Below are 12,999 nucleotides of genomic sequence, written 5' to 3' on the forward strand. Positions count from 1 at the left end.
TCGGAAGGAGGAAGGCTCATTTCATTATCGAATATCATGTAGAACTCACTTGCCCTGCCTTTTGCTAGGAGAGTGTAGTTCGAGCATTCTATTGTGTGCTCGATCCGTGATATGCAAAGCAATCTCCTATTTACTATTGATCTAATGACAGTTGATTGAGACTTGCCATTGTCGTCTTTTGAAAGCGAACTCTTATCTGGTTGCACTCGGGTTCTCCTGTCGACTTGTTTTTCAATAGTAAATCACAGGCAGTATGCCCTATTTGAAAACATGCAATGAGGGTACGAGCAACACTCCCCAAGCTTGGCATGACTCATCGCCATCTTGTATTCATGATCTTACCTCTATTGGTCACAAATGCATAGCATAGGATCGAGTGGATCGGCACCCAATAGGCCAGATTTTCCTATCTTTGATGTTAGAAGTGATTCCAATCTATTTTTATATAGTGATAGTTCACACATTAGCAATTAGCACTGCCTCAAAGCAAACATAGGAACTAGGGAGTTCATCGAGAGAAAGTCCCTTTAGTTTCGTACTTCCCTGTTTCGGATTTGCATATGTCTTTAATCGCAATAGTTGTAGAGAAATCCCTCAATCACGAGACAATCCTCCAGGGCAAAGGTACTTCCAAAGCTCAGAAGGTTCATCTGTGCATGAAAGGAATGAAACAAATTCCATAGAAAAAATAGGAAAATCCCCACCGAGATCGGTACCTATCTAGATCCCCAGCTTCGACAACAAAACTCCTTCGCATTTTGTGACCATTCCCGCGAGGACTACGATTCGGATTATCTAATGTCATCCCCAAACAGAATTACACCTCTTAAGAGGAAGGGACGGTCCTCTATCCGGTGTGGTTCCTACGAATTATTGTCTGGTTCCGGATCCAGGTCCCTCTGCCCTTGCTTTTTGTTATTCCATAGGGGTATGGATTGAAGTAATCATTAATCCAGGAAAGATGGATCTTTAGCTAGAAAAACGAAAAGCCAATACGCCATGTATCAAAACAATAGGGATAGGGGTAGTTGTATACCACCTACGAATAGGAAGATCCTGGGTTTTGTAAGAAAACTACGAATAGGAAGATCCTGGGTTTTGTAAGAAATCCAATTTCATCAATTCTAAGCACGGTAACGGCAGTGCTCCTATCCAACGGCCGGGGATCTATTCGATTTCTCAATTTGCTAATGCCGATAAGCTTAGGTTGTTATTTCATCGTCTTGCGCTAAAAAGGCACCCTCCTATTATGCTAACAAAGGGACGGATAACGGCAAAGCGGAACAGCAATAGCGAAAGCAGGTACAGTAACGGCGCAATCCCTAAAAAAGAATCAAAATAGAGAAATTTAGAGCGTTGCGAATTTCCTTCTTTTGATAATGCTACCCACACAGTCACGGCTCCTATCCGGTCACCGGGTTAAACAATTGATTCCTCTCAACGCATCCCCGCGGTAAAGAGCTAGTCGTATTCTTTTGATAATTCTCTAGTTGTATTCAAGCAAGAGTCCTCGGCATCCTACGAAAACAAGCGCTAGGAATATCAATAGCGTTAGCATTAGCGTCCTGGCCTTTGCTTGGGGATTCCTCTATGGAATTCCAAATATGCCATTGCTTTGCCTTTGCTCGTCCCTTTGATTCAATCCTTCTTCTCCTCGAAAGCTACAACTAGAAAATATATTCTTCTTTGCCAGTGTGAACCCTTCTTTTGAATAACAACCATTGGCAAGACTAGCGAAATACGAATACTAATCCGAGGAAAGCCCATCCCTACTTCCCTTTGCTGTTGTTCCTCGAAATCCTCTACTAGTCATTGGTTTCAAAGCAAAGGTATCCGGTATAGGGGGTCGTGGGCAGGTTAGTGTTTCATTTCGATAGGTGATAGTGGTATACCCAAACCATATGGTATAGGTCTTGGAAAGGAAAGTAAATCAAGTCCATCTTACAGGATTTCTTCACTTGCTTGGGCTTAAGCGGTACCAGTACCCGGAGAATAGTTCCATTCTCTTTCTCCACATGACACCCTTGTGTTGTCAAACTAATGAATCCCTCTCCGCCCCTGCTCCAACAAAGCAATAAGCACTAGGGCATCCACCCACCCGCCAGTTCGAATAGCCGGTTTCCTCCCCTTCCGCTCAAGCTAAAGGTTCTGGGCTACGGCTTCCGGTTTCGTATTCCGGTTCGTCTTCGGATAGCATTAGAAAATCCCTTTCATGCCTTGCCAATACAACTATTATTTTTCTTAGCCGAGGAGCCTTTGGAACTACCGTTGTTGGATCGGATTGAGCCATTATAGGATCGGATAAAGATTCACTCTTTACCAATGCCTGCTTCCTTGGTTTCCTACTTTCTGCATCGAAAGTGACTTTTTGCTCAGTATCGAGAACCACTTCTTCTCCTTTTCGAGGCGTAGATCGTCCGTCATCTGATTTGCTTCGTCAAAGCGGATAGCATTATGGAATTGATTATATTCGTAGAAAAAGCACCCCTATTTAATAAGTCCTCGGAAATGATCTCATCCAGTACTTCTCTCAGCCTATTTGCCAAGACTTTGGAGCATAGCTTGTAAATGACATTGCACAAAGATATCGGCCTATACTGTGATATTTCTTGGGGGTTCTACTGTCAGCAAGTGCACTATTATTTACTTCACCGCGTACTTAAAGAATTGTTGGTAGCAAAGAACAGCACCTGATAGAAAGGATGCTAACCAAGCCTCTTCTATTTAAGCAAGGCTAAGCCAGAATAAGGGGTACAGTAGGTTGGTGACCCTGATGATAGCACTAAGACTGCCTCGGGAATCTCCTCAATCATTGAAGAGTGCCTCGGGAATTGAATAAAAGCACTGATATCCATATAATCCTACAATTATGCTATATTCTCTTGAAGAGAAGACACTTGAACTTTGTCATGTGCTATTGATCCTTTTGAACCTAAATTCACATTGGCATTCTAATCTTTGATTATTTCTTAATAAATTCGACCCGGAAGGCTTTTTAGCTGAACATAAGGAGTGGTGTGCGGACCCACAGGCAGTTACCAATATATCATTAGATTAGTTAATTCCCACGCGCCAAACAGGCGTCACCACACTGCCTCCCAAAGGCTTCTTTTAGGCTTCCCCGCCACATCACACGCTTGCTTGCTTTTGCTAATCCGATCCAGAAAAAACGAACATTCTCCCACGTGCTTCGGGCCTTGCAATAGCAGTAGATGCTACCGATGTGGTGTCATTATCAGTGATTCCTCAATCGATCAGAAGAAAGGGAATATAACCTGCCCCTCATTGTCCTTCAATCATGGTGCAATGAATATCGTAGATAGAGTGATTTCGATCTCATATAGCTAGCTTTCCTTTCAAAGTGAAACGATTTTCCTTTTACGTTGAGATATTTGAATTGGATTTTATTTCACCACTACTATCGTAACGCACAGAAAACACTGACGTTTCCGCTCGCTTTCAACCACTGCCACTTTACCTGAGCACTGTGACGCAGTCGGTCAAGTATTGAGTTTCTGCTAGTATATCAAGGACTTATGAGAATTGAAAAGAAAAAAACGAAAAAAGGAATTCTCATAGTTCATTGAATTAAGGGAGGGCCATTCGTGGGGGGTTCGTGGAAGAGTTGGGTTCGATTCCCTTTATACGCAATGTGGCGAAAAAGACTGATTCAACGAAATATGCCATGCCAGCATTAAGATTTAAAACGTGTCATCTACTTCCAGGAAATGTTCGGAACAGAGAACTTTCTCTAATCCAACGCCGTATTCTCCGAAGATTGAGGAACAAGAGGAGATCCATTAAAAGAAATCTTTCTCGGAGAGAAAATCTAAACAGTAACATCAAATCACAAACTACACGAAAGTTGTCTCTTTATTATGGGGATTTACCCATAAGGGAGATGCATAGAGGAAGAGAACGAACTTCATATATCCCTTTTTTACTCAATCAAGAAACAAGATCGGACGTGATTCCGGTTCGTCTCCATTTTAGTGACACTCTTCCTCAAGCAAGGCAGCCGATAAGTCATCGAAGGGTTTGTTTGAATAATGGACTGGTGACCATTACTCATTTGAAAGTTTCCCACGGTGATCTAATATCTTTTAAAGAAAATGACGCGAGAACCCGCGGTTTTGAAATAAGGAGATCTTTCTATATCGACATATCAGTTGGAAAAATCATAGGCAAATTCCTATCGGCCATATCAGTTGGAAAAAGAAGAGGCAAATTCCTACCGGCCAGAATCTGGAGAAGAACAAAAAAAGAATGGTTCCACTTACTCACAACTCAGAGGGGATGCCGCTTACTACTCAAATCCAAGGAATTGCAAAAGTTGCGTTCTTATATGCAAGAAGAAGACTTTGAAAGAACAAAGAAGTTTGGATCTGCAAAAGTATGCTTAGGCAGTTCCTTCACTGAGCACAACAGAATGAAGAGGAATTTGCTTCATTTCAAGTACTTCTTCTTATTGAAAAGAGGGAAGGAGAAAAACCGAAATATTCCTACTCGAACAATAAGTCCTTTTGTAGAAAAGTCTTCTTTATATAGTAATTCGACCTATTGCTCCGGATCCCTGTTTACTAGGAAGATAAGAATCAAAAGGATCGAACTACCTACTCATTATTCGGAGGTGAATCATAGAACACTAAAAGCTGTGGTATCTTATGGACCTAACATAGGTCACATCCCTCACGACATAAGATTGAAAGATCCAAACCTTCCTCTTCGGAGCGGAAACGGACGTGGCCAAAACATATAAAAAAAGATCGGCCTAGTCGCTCATAGGGACATATCTATCCGGATAGTGGATAGTCTAGATCAATTTTGAGAAAAATCTCTCTATATATAGATAGGTATCTCTGTGGATAGAGATAAAGATAGGGATCCCTATAAATCGAAATATATGGAAAAAGTGCACTTTTTGACTACTACTACTATTTCTTAGACTTTTTCAAGGAAACATCGTTTTTTCGATTTTGACTGAATTGGTCGGAGCGTAGACGAGCAAGCAGAGCCCAGGAAAGAGGTCAGATCGTCATAGAGCAGTCGACTATAAGTATAAGACTGCTGGCCTGAGAGAAGGCAGTCTCTCTCGGGAAACATGGCCCAATTTCTCTTCTTTCTTTTCACACGGGCAACAATTGGGAATAAAACAGACCATGAACATGAGTTTAAAATGTAAAAAAAAGGGAAGAGTGCATTCTCCACTTTCTTATCTCGAAAATGCGTAATATAGTGATGTCATGTGTCTGTTTCTCTGAAAAGGTGGGTCGGCCCTTAGGGCAAACAGTAGTGCCAGGTTCCATTGTGGAACGGTCGTTTGCCGGTGACCTTTGTCCGCTGTAGTACGAGTAACTGGCGCATCGCATCCAATCTCTCATGTCAATGAGTCAGTTAGAAAACAGCTCCAAATGAATCAGTGATTTCCCCTTTATTTCCCTCGGAACCAAGGGGAACAAGACGAGATTCCGTGTTCACTTATTGATTCCAAAATGAATCGAATTCGTGAACTTTATAACGATATTACTCCTCTTCCTTACGGCTCCCCTGTGCCTAGTGATTTCTCGTGCTCGATTCATCCCATTCTAGTATATCTACTCGGCTATCCTTAGAAAAGTCAAAAGATAAGGAGCTCAACCTGTGGAAATCCTACTACCATCGCCCACGTTTATATATTTCGATGCAGATGAGAATTAGTATACGATGAGGATAAATTCATTTGTAGTTCATTCCGGGATCCACAAATTCTAGATAAAGCCATTAGGGGGATAAGCTCTTCTAAATTGCGGGATCTGACGCATAGTTGACTTGATCGCGCCTTTTCCCATATAATATAAGATCTGCTGCCCGGGAGATGTCTTCATCATCATCCAGGCTAATTCCCCGGCTATTTAGAAGCTCCCTGGCTTTAGATTCCAATATATTGTCCCTTTCTTTCGCTGTCTCTATTCTATTGGTGGACGGTCGTAACTCTAATATAGGGCTTTTAAGCATAAAAATCAGCTGCAATCTAGTTTTTTCACAAAGGCTGGTTGAGGCTCAGACTCAACCATCTGTGCTTTGCAGATGATCTTTTTTTTTCAGCGGTGGTGATCTGAATTCTATCCAAGAGCTTACTAGTATCATGACTCATTTTAACAGAGTGTCTGGGCTTTCAGTTAATGCCAAAAAAGTAAGATCTTCTTCAGTGGTATTTCCTTTTCTTTGAAACAAACTATTTTTGAGTGTGTCTTTAATGAAGGGATTTTACCAGTGAAATACTTATACCCTCCATTCATTTCCTTTTCTTTCTAGGCTAGCTCCCTCTGTAGCCGGTGGTTGATGTAGATGAGTATGGGAAGACAATGGTAGTTTCATTCTAGGTCCCACTAATTGTTGAATAGTTGGTTTGAGTTTTTTTTGGATCCATGCAAGCTATTTCCAGTTGAAGTCATAAGGTACCATCCTGTTCCAGCCAGGAAGACAGCTCTATCTCACAAGTTAGCTGGATCTTTTATTTAATCCAAAGGCTAGAAAACCTATTTCAAATGAGTTTGGGCTCCGTTAAGTTATCCTCATTTCCTGAGATAAGCGCAGTTCAACAAAACTAAAAGCTAGATATATCATTGTAAAGTAGAGCTAGACTGCATGATTGGATTGTACAGAAGGATAAGAAGGATTTAAAAATGCCTTCTTTTTTCTTAAAACGAAAGAAGAAAGAGAGTGGGATGGGATGAAAGTAAATGCAAAGAGCTGATTCGATCAAAGAACCTCGCAGCTTTAGTGCAACAAGCCGATCGAAAGCACTCATCTTTATCGACGAAATGCTTTTTTGTCTCTTCCTCACTGAACGCCCGCTTCCTGGCTCCTCCCTCTTTGCCTAGCGGTTAAGTAGATAGTAGGTCCCCCCTAGCCCCGCAACCAAGAGTCACTCGTCGAAAGCTGACCAGGAAGACAATAACTACTATTTCAAGAAAGCATGGTTGGAGTTATTCTATTAACGAAGGGAAGAGGACGGTCTTACTTTTCAGAGATACCTGACTTATTAGTGGACTGGTCATGTCATAGCGGAAGGTCAGAGGTGGGAAACAAGGAAACAAAGGAAATGCTTACTGGGACATAGCCTTTGGTACGAGTTGAAGGGAAGAGGTTTGATTGCTAATAAAATGAGTGGAAGAGCTGCTCGGTCAAAGGCATTCTCTCAAGTAGCAAAGGCAAGACAGAAAAGCAGGAATGAAGGTTGCTAGGTACCGCTCCGTGGTAACATCTATCGATTCCGCTATCGGGAAAGTCTGGCAAGGGAAATATCTGGCTGAGGAATTAGAGGAACTTTGGTAGCACTCGGGGACGGAATCAATCAAAGAACTTAAGAAATTGCCCATACCGATAGCAGCTCCCGCTTTAGAAAAAACCCTATCTCATCAGGCAGGTATACCTGACCCTTTTTTAGCTAGTTTCGGGAAAGCGGTAAGTTAAGTAAGTCAAGCCCTTCTAAGCGAAGAATAGCGGGGAGAAATGGGCAATTGAAGCGTCTTTTTGTCTATCGACGGCAGAGTCTATTGATCCTCCACAATCCGGTAATGCCTTTTCTCAATTCAATGCGGAGCGATATCAATGTACTACCTTTCCTTTATCTCAATTCAAGTCAAGGCAGGCTATCTTTGTTATCAAGAAACAAAGCTGTCTCTAGTGATTGATCCATTTGCTCTCGCCCTTCGGCTTTGTGGTCACTCAAGGTCCTTGGATTTCGTGCTCAATCTAGTTGGAGCAAAAGTCCCTGTGGATAGAATAAAAACCGTTTTTATCTGGGAAGAGTGCCTTTGGAAACCCACTGCTGAAGCCGAATAGGCAGTTAAAGCTGGAATGATGGGGGGCAATCCTGCAGTATGGCTTTAGTGCGTAAATTCTCAGGCAGGCTCATCGACTGGTGGAGGAGGGACACTTTACTTATTATCAGAATAGAAAAGAGCTATATGTATACTTTAGGAAGGGGGATCAAACTAGTTATGTTGACAGACATGAACTCCTATAGAAGCAGATGTTCGAGGTCTGGTCCAAAGATACCATGCTTGCTTAAGCCAATCCATAGGTTCAAGCGAAAGAACACTTATTCACGGCAATATCTAGACCTGATGAAGATGACTGCTAGTCAAATACCTAAATCCTTTGGAATTCATTAGTAAACTCTTTTCAGAGTCATTAAAAATGAGCAACACCACGTAGGGCAGCATCCACGCGAACTAGCCTCTTCCTTAGCAAGTCAGTGGGAGAACGCCATCGGTCAAGAGAAATGGAATCTGTTGTTAAGTGGGTACCGGACCCGGTAGAATTGGCATCACTTCCTTCACTCCACAGAGGACTCGGGATCAGATCGTTCCCAAGCAGAAGGAAAAGCTTTCGAACTAGGAGTCAGAACGAACTCATGAAGCTATCCTTCTTCTATTGCTACTTTCAGAGAGAGAGAATAGGTCGTACGAAAGGGGAACCACCTTGAGAAGGGTGTCCCATTGCGAAGTAGTTAAACGAGTATTTTGGTATACCACTTGTGCACCTAAACCTATGCTTAAGCTTACTAGAACTTCAACCTCAAGTTCATTAACATCAATGCGTCTCATCTTCTTGAACCTGTCTCCTAAGGGCAACTATACATCCCTTTTTCTTTCAAGAATGCGGGTACCGTAGTAGCAAAGCAAGTGAAATATGCCAAAGGGAACCGCTCGGATATAGACGGCAAGGAAAAACGTCGGCTAAAGAACAGAACTATTCTATTGTATTGATGGCCCCGAAAGAAAGTGGATCTGTGAGTGGAGGCCATCCATCCCTTTCTGATGAAACCTTTGTTGCCCTAGCTTGAGTTGAAGGTTTGGCTAAGGATGGGGATCCGGTGTCTTCATCTATACCATCAGAGAAGAAGGCTTGCCAAGAATGGACGAAGGTATGATTCTAGGAAATCTAGATTTGAAAGAAGGAAGCACCCGAGGAGCAATCAAACGGACATTTCTACGAGTGAACTCGCTAAAGCTGAAGGTCCACCATCCAATTTAGGCATTAGGCAGAACTCTCTCAATCCAGGAACTAGCTCCTATCTCGATGATTCCATTTCTCTTTTTCAGAGTTAGCTTCTTTCCTATGGTAAAGAGTACTCTTGTTTCCTAGTCGAGGGATAATCAAGTCATTTCGGAAGGGGATTTATCCGTTCCCCTAGCCATCGAGCAACTGCGAGAAACACCGCGCCCGTGCCCCCGTCACTCGCCGGAGCAGCCGTGCGTGGCGTACCAATTTTTTATCTGGTGGATCTTGTCTATTCTTTCGAAAGTGTTTCTACAAACAAGTGAGGTAAACCCATCTCGGTCGAATAATTTGTATCTTTAGACCATTCAAAGCCGTTTGCATTAAGTGTTGGGATTTAGTTTGCCCCGGGAATCGGAGAACTACGCTACACAGTCAGATACCTAAGTGAACGGATAAGGGAAAGCCCGCTATATTATATATAGTAATCACCTGCCAAAAGGAAAGCCTGACCGATAATAATAATAGGTCTATGCGCCAAACAAGCAACGGTATATTAGAGATAGTAAGGAGTTGTATACACGGGGGCATGCATTCATGTCACGCTTTCTGTGTGATAAGAGGTTGCTAGCTAGCAAGTATAGAAACAGGAGATATGCGTAGTGAACAGAAGCAAGGGAATATGCGTGAGTTGATTTGAGAGTTTTTTTTAGTTGCCACCGAAAAAGCAATTTCATCTCAAGGGAAAATGCATTGCATTTTCAAGGGATTGCCAAGCTAGGCTAGGGATCGTCCGTGGGTATCAGGAATATCGTATTTATCTCTTCTAATCTAGATCCCAGTTCCCTCCACTTCTTGCCTCACGCCCGTCCTGACTCCACATTAACGACTGTCCTTCCACCCAATTCCCCGCACCCTTGCATCACATCTCCAACCCCTGCCTCCACGCGATCTTCCACAATCGTACCCCCCACCTCTGAAGCTTGCCCCCGACGAACCTGTCTACACCTGCGGGCCCGCGCTTACATCATTGGCACCGCATGATTAAACATCAGCATGCGCACTTCCCTCCGTTTTCGATGCCGACAGGGGGCTGCTAGGGGGTGTAAAGTTTCGTTTCGGTCATGTCAGACGACATGCAGGGGGGCAATGGCTGCCAATGGAATCTATCATGTAAAATGTACCACACGAGGTTGTACCAGCTGTGTGCAGTCCTCCGGCACGGGTTAAGTGTCCTTCATAGATCTTCCCCTCTCTCCCAAAGAAGAGATGTTCGCTTCATAGCCTTCTCTTCCGAGATAACCCTACAAAGGATCCTAATCATGCTAGCCTTTCATGGACTCTTCTTGGATTTCCTTTCAGCTGCGCCCAGCACCTCTCTAGTTTCTCTACGAGATGGAGATGGCTCATTCTCTAGTTTTCCTACGAGATATAAGTAAGTTTCTATCGTACTTTGAAGTTAAGGAAGGAGTTATTAATTAAGATGAAGAAGAACTGGGTGTGGATATGCCTTTCCCATAACAATAGAAAGAATCCAAGCCAATATACACTACACTATCACTATAGAGTTTTCGCCTACCTATGAAAAGTGAGATGAGAGCTTTGTGCTAATAATTTATTATAAAGGTGTACCTATCGACCCCAGGTAATTAATGCCCTATCCTTCTACTTAAAAAACGTTACGTTAGACTTGACCAACTGTTAATACCAATCCGGCAGCAATAACTACTACTAATGCATATTCATATCCCACTAGTAGACTTAGTAGACTGTGACCTAGCCAGTCTATTTGTTGACAACAGACCAGTACTATCCATCAATGCCACAAAGACCATAGATGACCTCTATTTCGTGGAAGAACTCCTTCTCATATGATGCAGGGCAATAAGACCAACTGCCCGCCCTACCTAGTGAGAAGAAAGCTTATAAATATAAGCATAAACGAATTCCTAGCCGAGCCCTATACTTAGCTGCTTGTACGGTCAATGCCCTAGTAGACATCAACTTGTTCATAAACTCCAGCCTTATCTACGCTGCTTTACCCGACCCAGGTGACCTACTTTCTCAAATGAGAGATTCGGCGGAGTAGTAGGAAGTCCCTGTGGAGAACTAGAAGACAAAACGAATATAGCGGACCAAGCAATGAATGACCTAGCCTAGGTAGTCCTATGTTTGACCAATGCTGCCTTGTATGTCTTGATCCAAGATTTCTTAGCAAAAAAAGACATGGGATTATTGATCAATTCACCATCCTCTTCATCTGAGTGTGCTTCCACTTTATTGTTTGTGGCATGTGCATTATGCAACAAGTAGATTCCTGATAAATGAACCTTCTCCACCCCTTTCCTATCCAACGCGGAGCGGCAGAACTACTCGTCTGCAAAGTGGGAAAGCTCCCTCCCTCCTACCTAGGTGTACCTCTTCATTGGAGAAAACCATCCAGCAACTTCTTACATTTAGAATTCCCTTCTAAGCTGGCTATAACCATCCTTATTGACCAGAAAGGAATTGAGAAAGGGGATGCTATAACCAGACCATAGACAGCGTTTCCACATTCACTTTTGAACTTAGGGAAACAGTGAAAGAAGCCCTCATACCCACTCCTCTTTCCCCACCAAACCAACAAGTAGTAGGTTGGTGGGCCTCGGTATCTCTATTTGCTAAGATGGATACCTACACCACTCAATAGTTCCAAATCTTGTTTTATCCCATAGGAAAGAAAATGCTTCAAGCTATTTTGTCCTTTCCTCCTCCGTCATACGACGGTCTTCACAACCTTCCACCGGAGGCTTTTCTCTGTTTTCCTCCTCTTTAGCCATTGCTTCTTGAATCATATCTTTGATCTTCTTTAGGGGCAATTTAAACATGTTCGCATCCCGCGGGAAGCAGAAAGCCAGAAAGAGAATTTCCTCCGTTTTAAGAACCGAAAGGAGTTTATCCAGATTTGGTACCAAACCCGGGAAAAACCCTAAATGTTGTCTTCAAAAATCTATATAAGCAGGGTTATAGGAATCCTGAGATTCCCCTCCCTTCGCTTTGGAGGAGAAGCTTCTTCTATGGCTATGGCCAAAAGGAGAAATAGTCCTGTTCATTATATTCCTCCTAGAATCCAAGGCATTTCGTCGGAATACATCCTGTCTTTTCACCTTTGTAGTCCTATGCATAGTAAGTACTATAGCCCCAATCATAGCTGCTAATAAAATCAGACTAGAAACCAAAAACCAGACGGAATAGTAGGTATAAAGCAAATTGCCCAATGTTTCCAAATTAGTCCAACTTTGTACCTTTCCGGCATAAACCGTATATCTCAGAGAGGTCGTATTTCTGTGGGTTGGTAGTAATGGAATGGTTTCATTATCTAAAATGAAGAACATTTCCCACCAAAAGATTAGTCCAATAATACCACTCACTGGTAAATAGCGCAATACTTCTTCGTGAATCTCCGCTATTTGAATATTGAACATCATAACCACGAATAGGAATGAAACGGCAATAGCTCCTATATGAACTACTGGGGAGATCATAGCGGAGAAGTCGAGACCTAACAAAATAAGTAAACCAGAAGTGTCGCAAAAGACTAGGATGGGAAACAAAATGGAATGTACCAGATTTTTAGCATGTACAACCATCAAACCAGAGACCAAAGCAGGGCTCGACAAAACAGAAAGTATCATGGTACGTCGTCCTCCCTTGAAATGGAACTTGAATGCTGGAGCAAGAAGATGCATTCAAGTCGATCTATTACAACCAGCGCGGTTGTTCGTATTTCATTTTCTTCTTCCAAGCCGACGCTCTTCTTATAAAAGAAAGCACTCACTGAATTACTTACTGAATCTCGTCTTTCTCTTGACACCGAGAATTTTTTACGTGTCCAGGTCGATCAGAGGTTTGTCTTGCTTCTCCCCCACCCTCGCCTATGAAATGGATAACCCTTGCTGCCATAGCAGCAGGATTTTAAGGGCTTCTGTTGAAGCGGAATAAGAGGAAGCCATGCATTCTTTCAAGAATCTC

The 12,999-nt window shown here is 42.6% G+C and overlaps 1 protein-coding gene and 1 pseudogene across 1 annotated transcript; one reads left to right on the plus strand and one right to left on the minus strand.

Moving 5' to 3' along the window:
* Positions 1-3,675: 3,675 nt before the first annotated feature.
* On the plus strand, positions 3,676-4,798 carry LOC119274491 (ribosomal protein S4, mitochondrial-like). The gene has a single exon (XM_037555232.1). It carries the CDS (start codon positions 3,686-3,688, stop codon positions 4,757-4,759), a length of 1,074 nt encoding a protein of 357 aa, XP_037411129.1. The 5' UTR covers positions 3,676-3,685; the 3' UTR covers positions 4,760-4,798.
* A 7,001-nt stretch (positions 4,799-11,799) lies between these two features.
* LOC119274582 lies at positions 11,800-12,826 on the minus strand (annotated as a pseudogene).
* Positions 12,827-12,999: the final 173 nt, after the last annotated feature.

This window comes from Triticum dicoccoides, chromosome 1A (genome assembly GCF_002162155.2).
Source record: "Triticum dicoccoides isolate Atlit2015 ecotype Zavitan chromosome 1A, WEW_v2.0, whole genome shotgun sequence".
NCBI classification, from domain to species: domain Eukaryota; kingdom Viridiplantae; phylum Streptophyta; class Magnoliopsida; order Poales; family Poaceae; genus Triticum; species Triticum dicoccoides.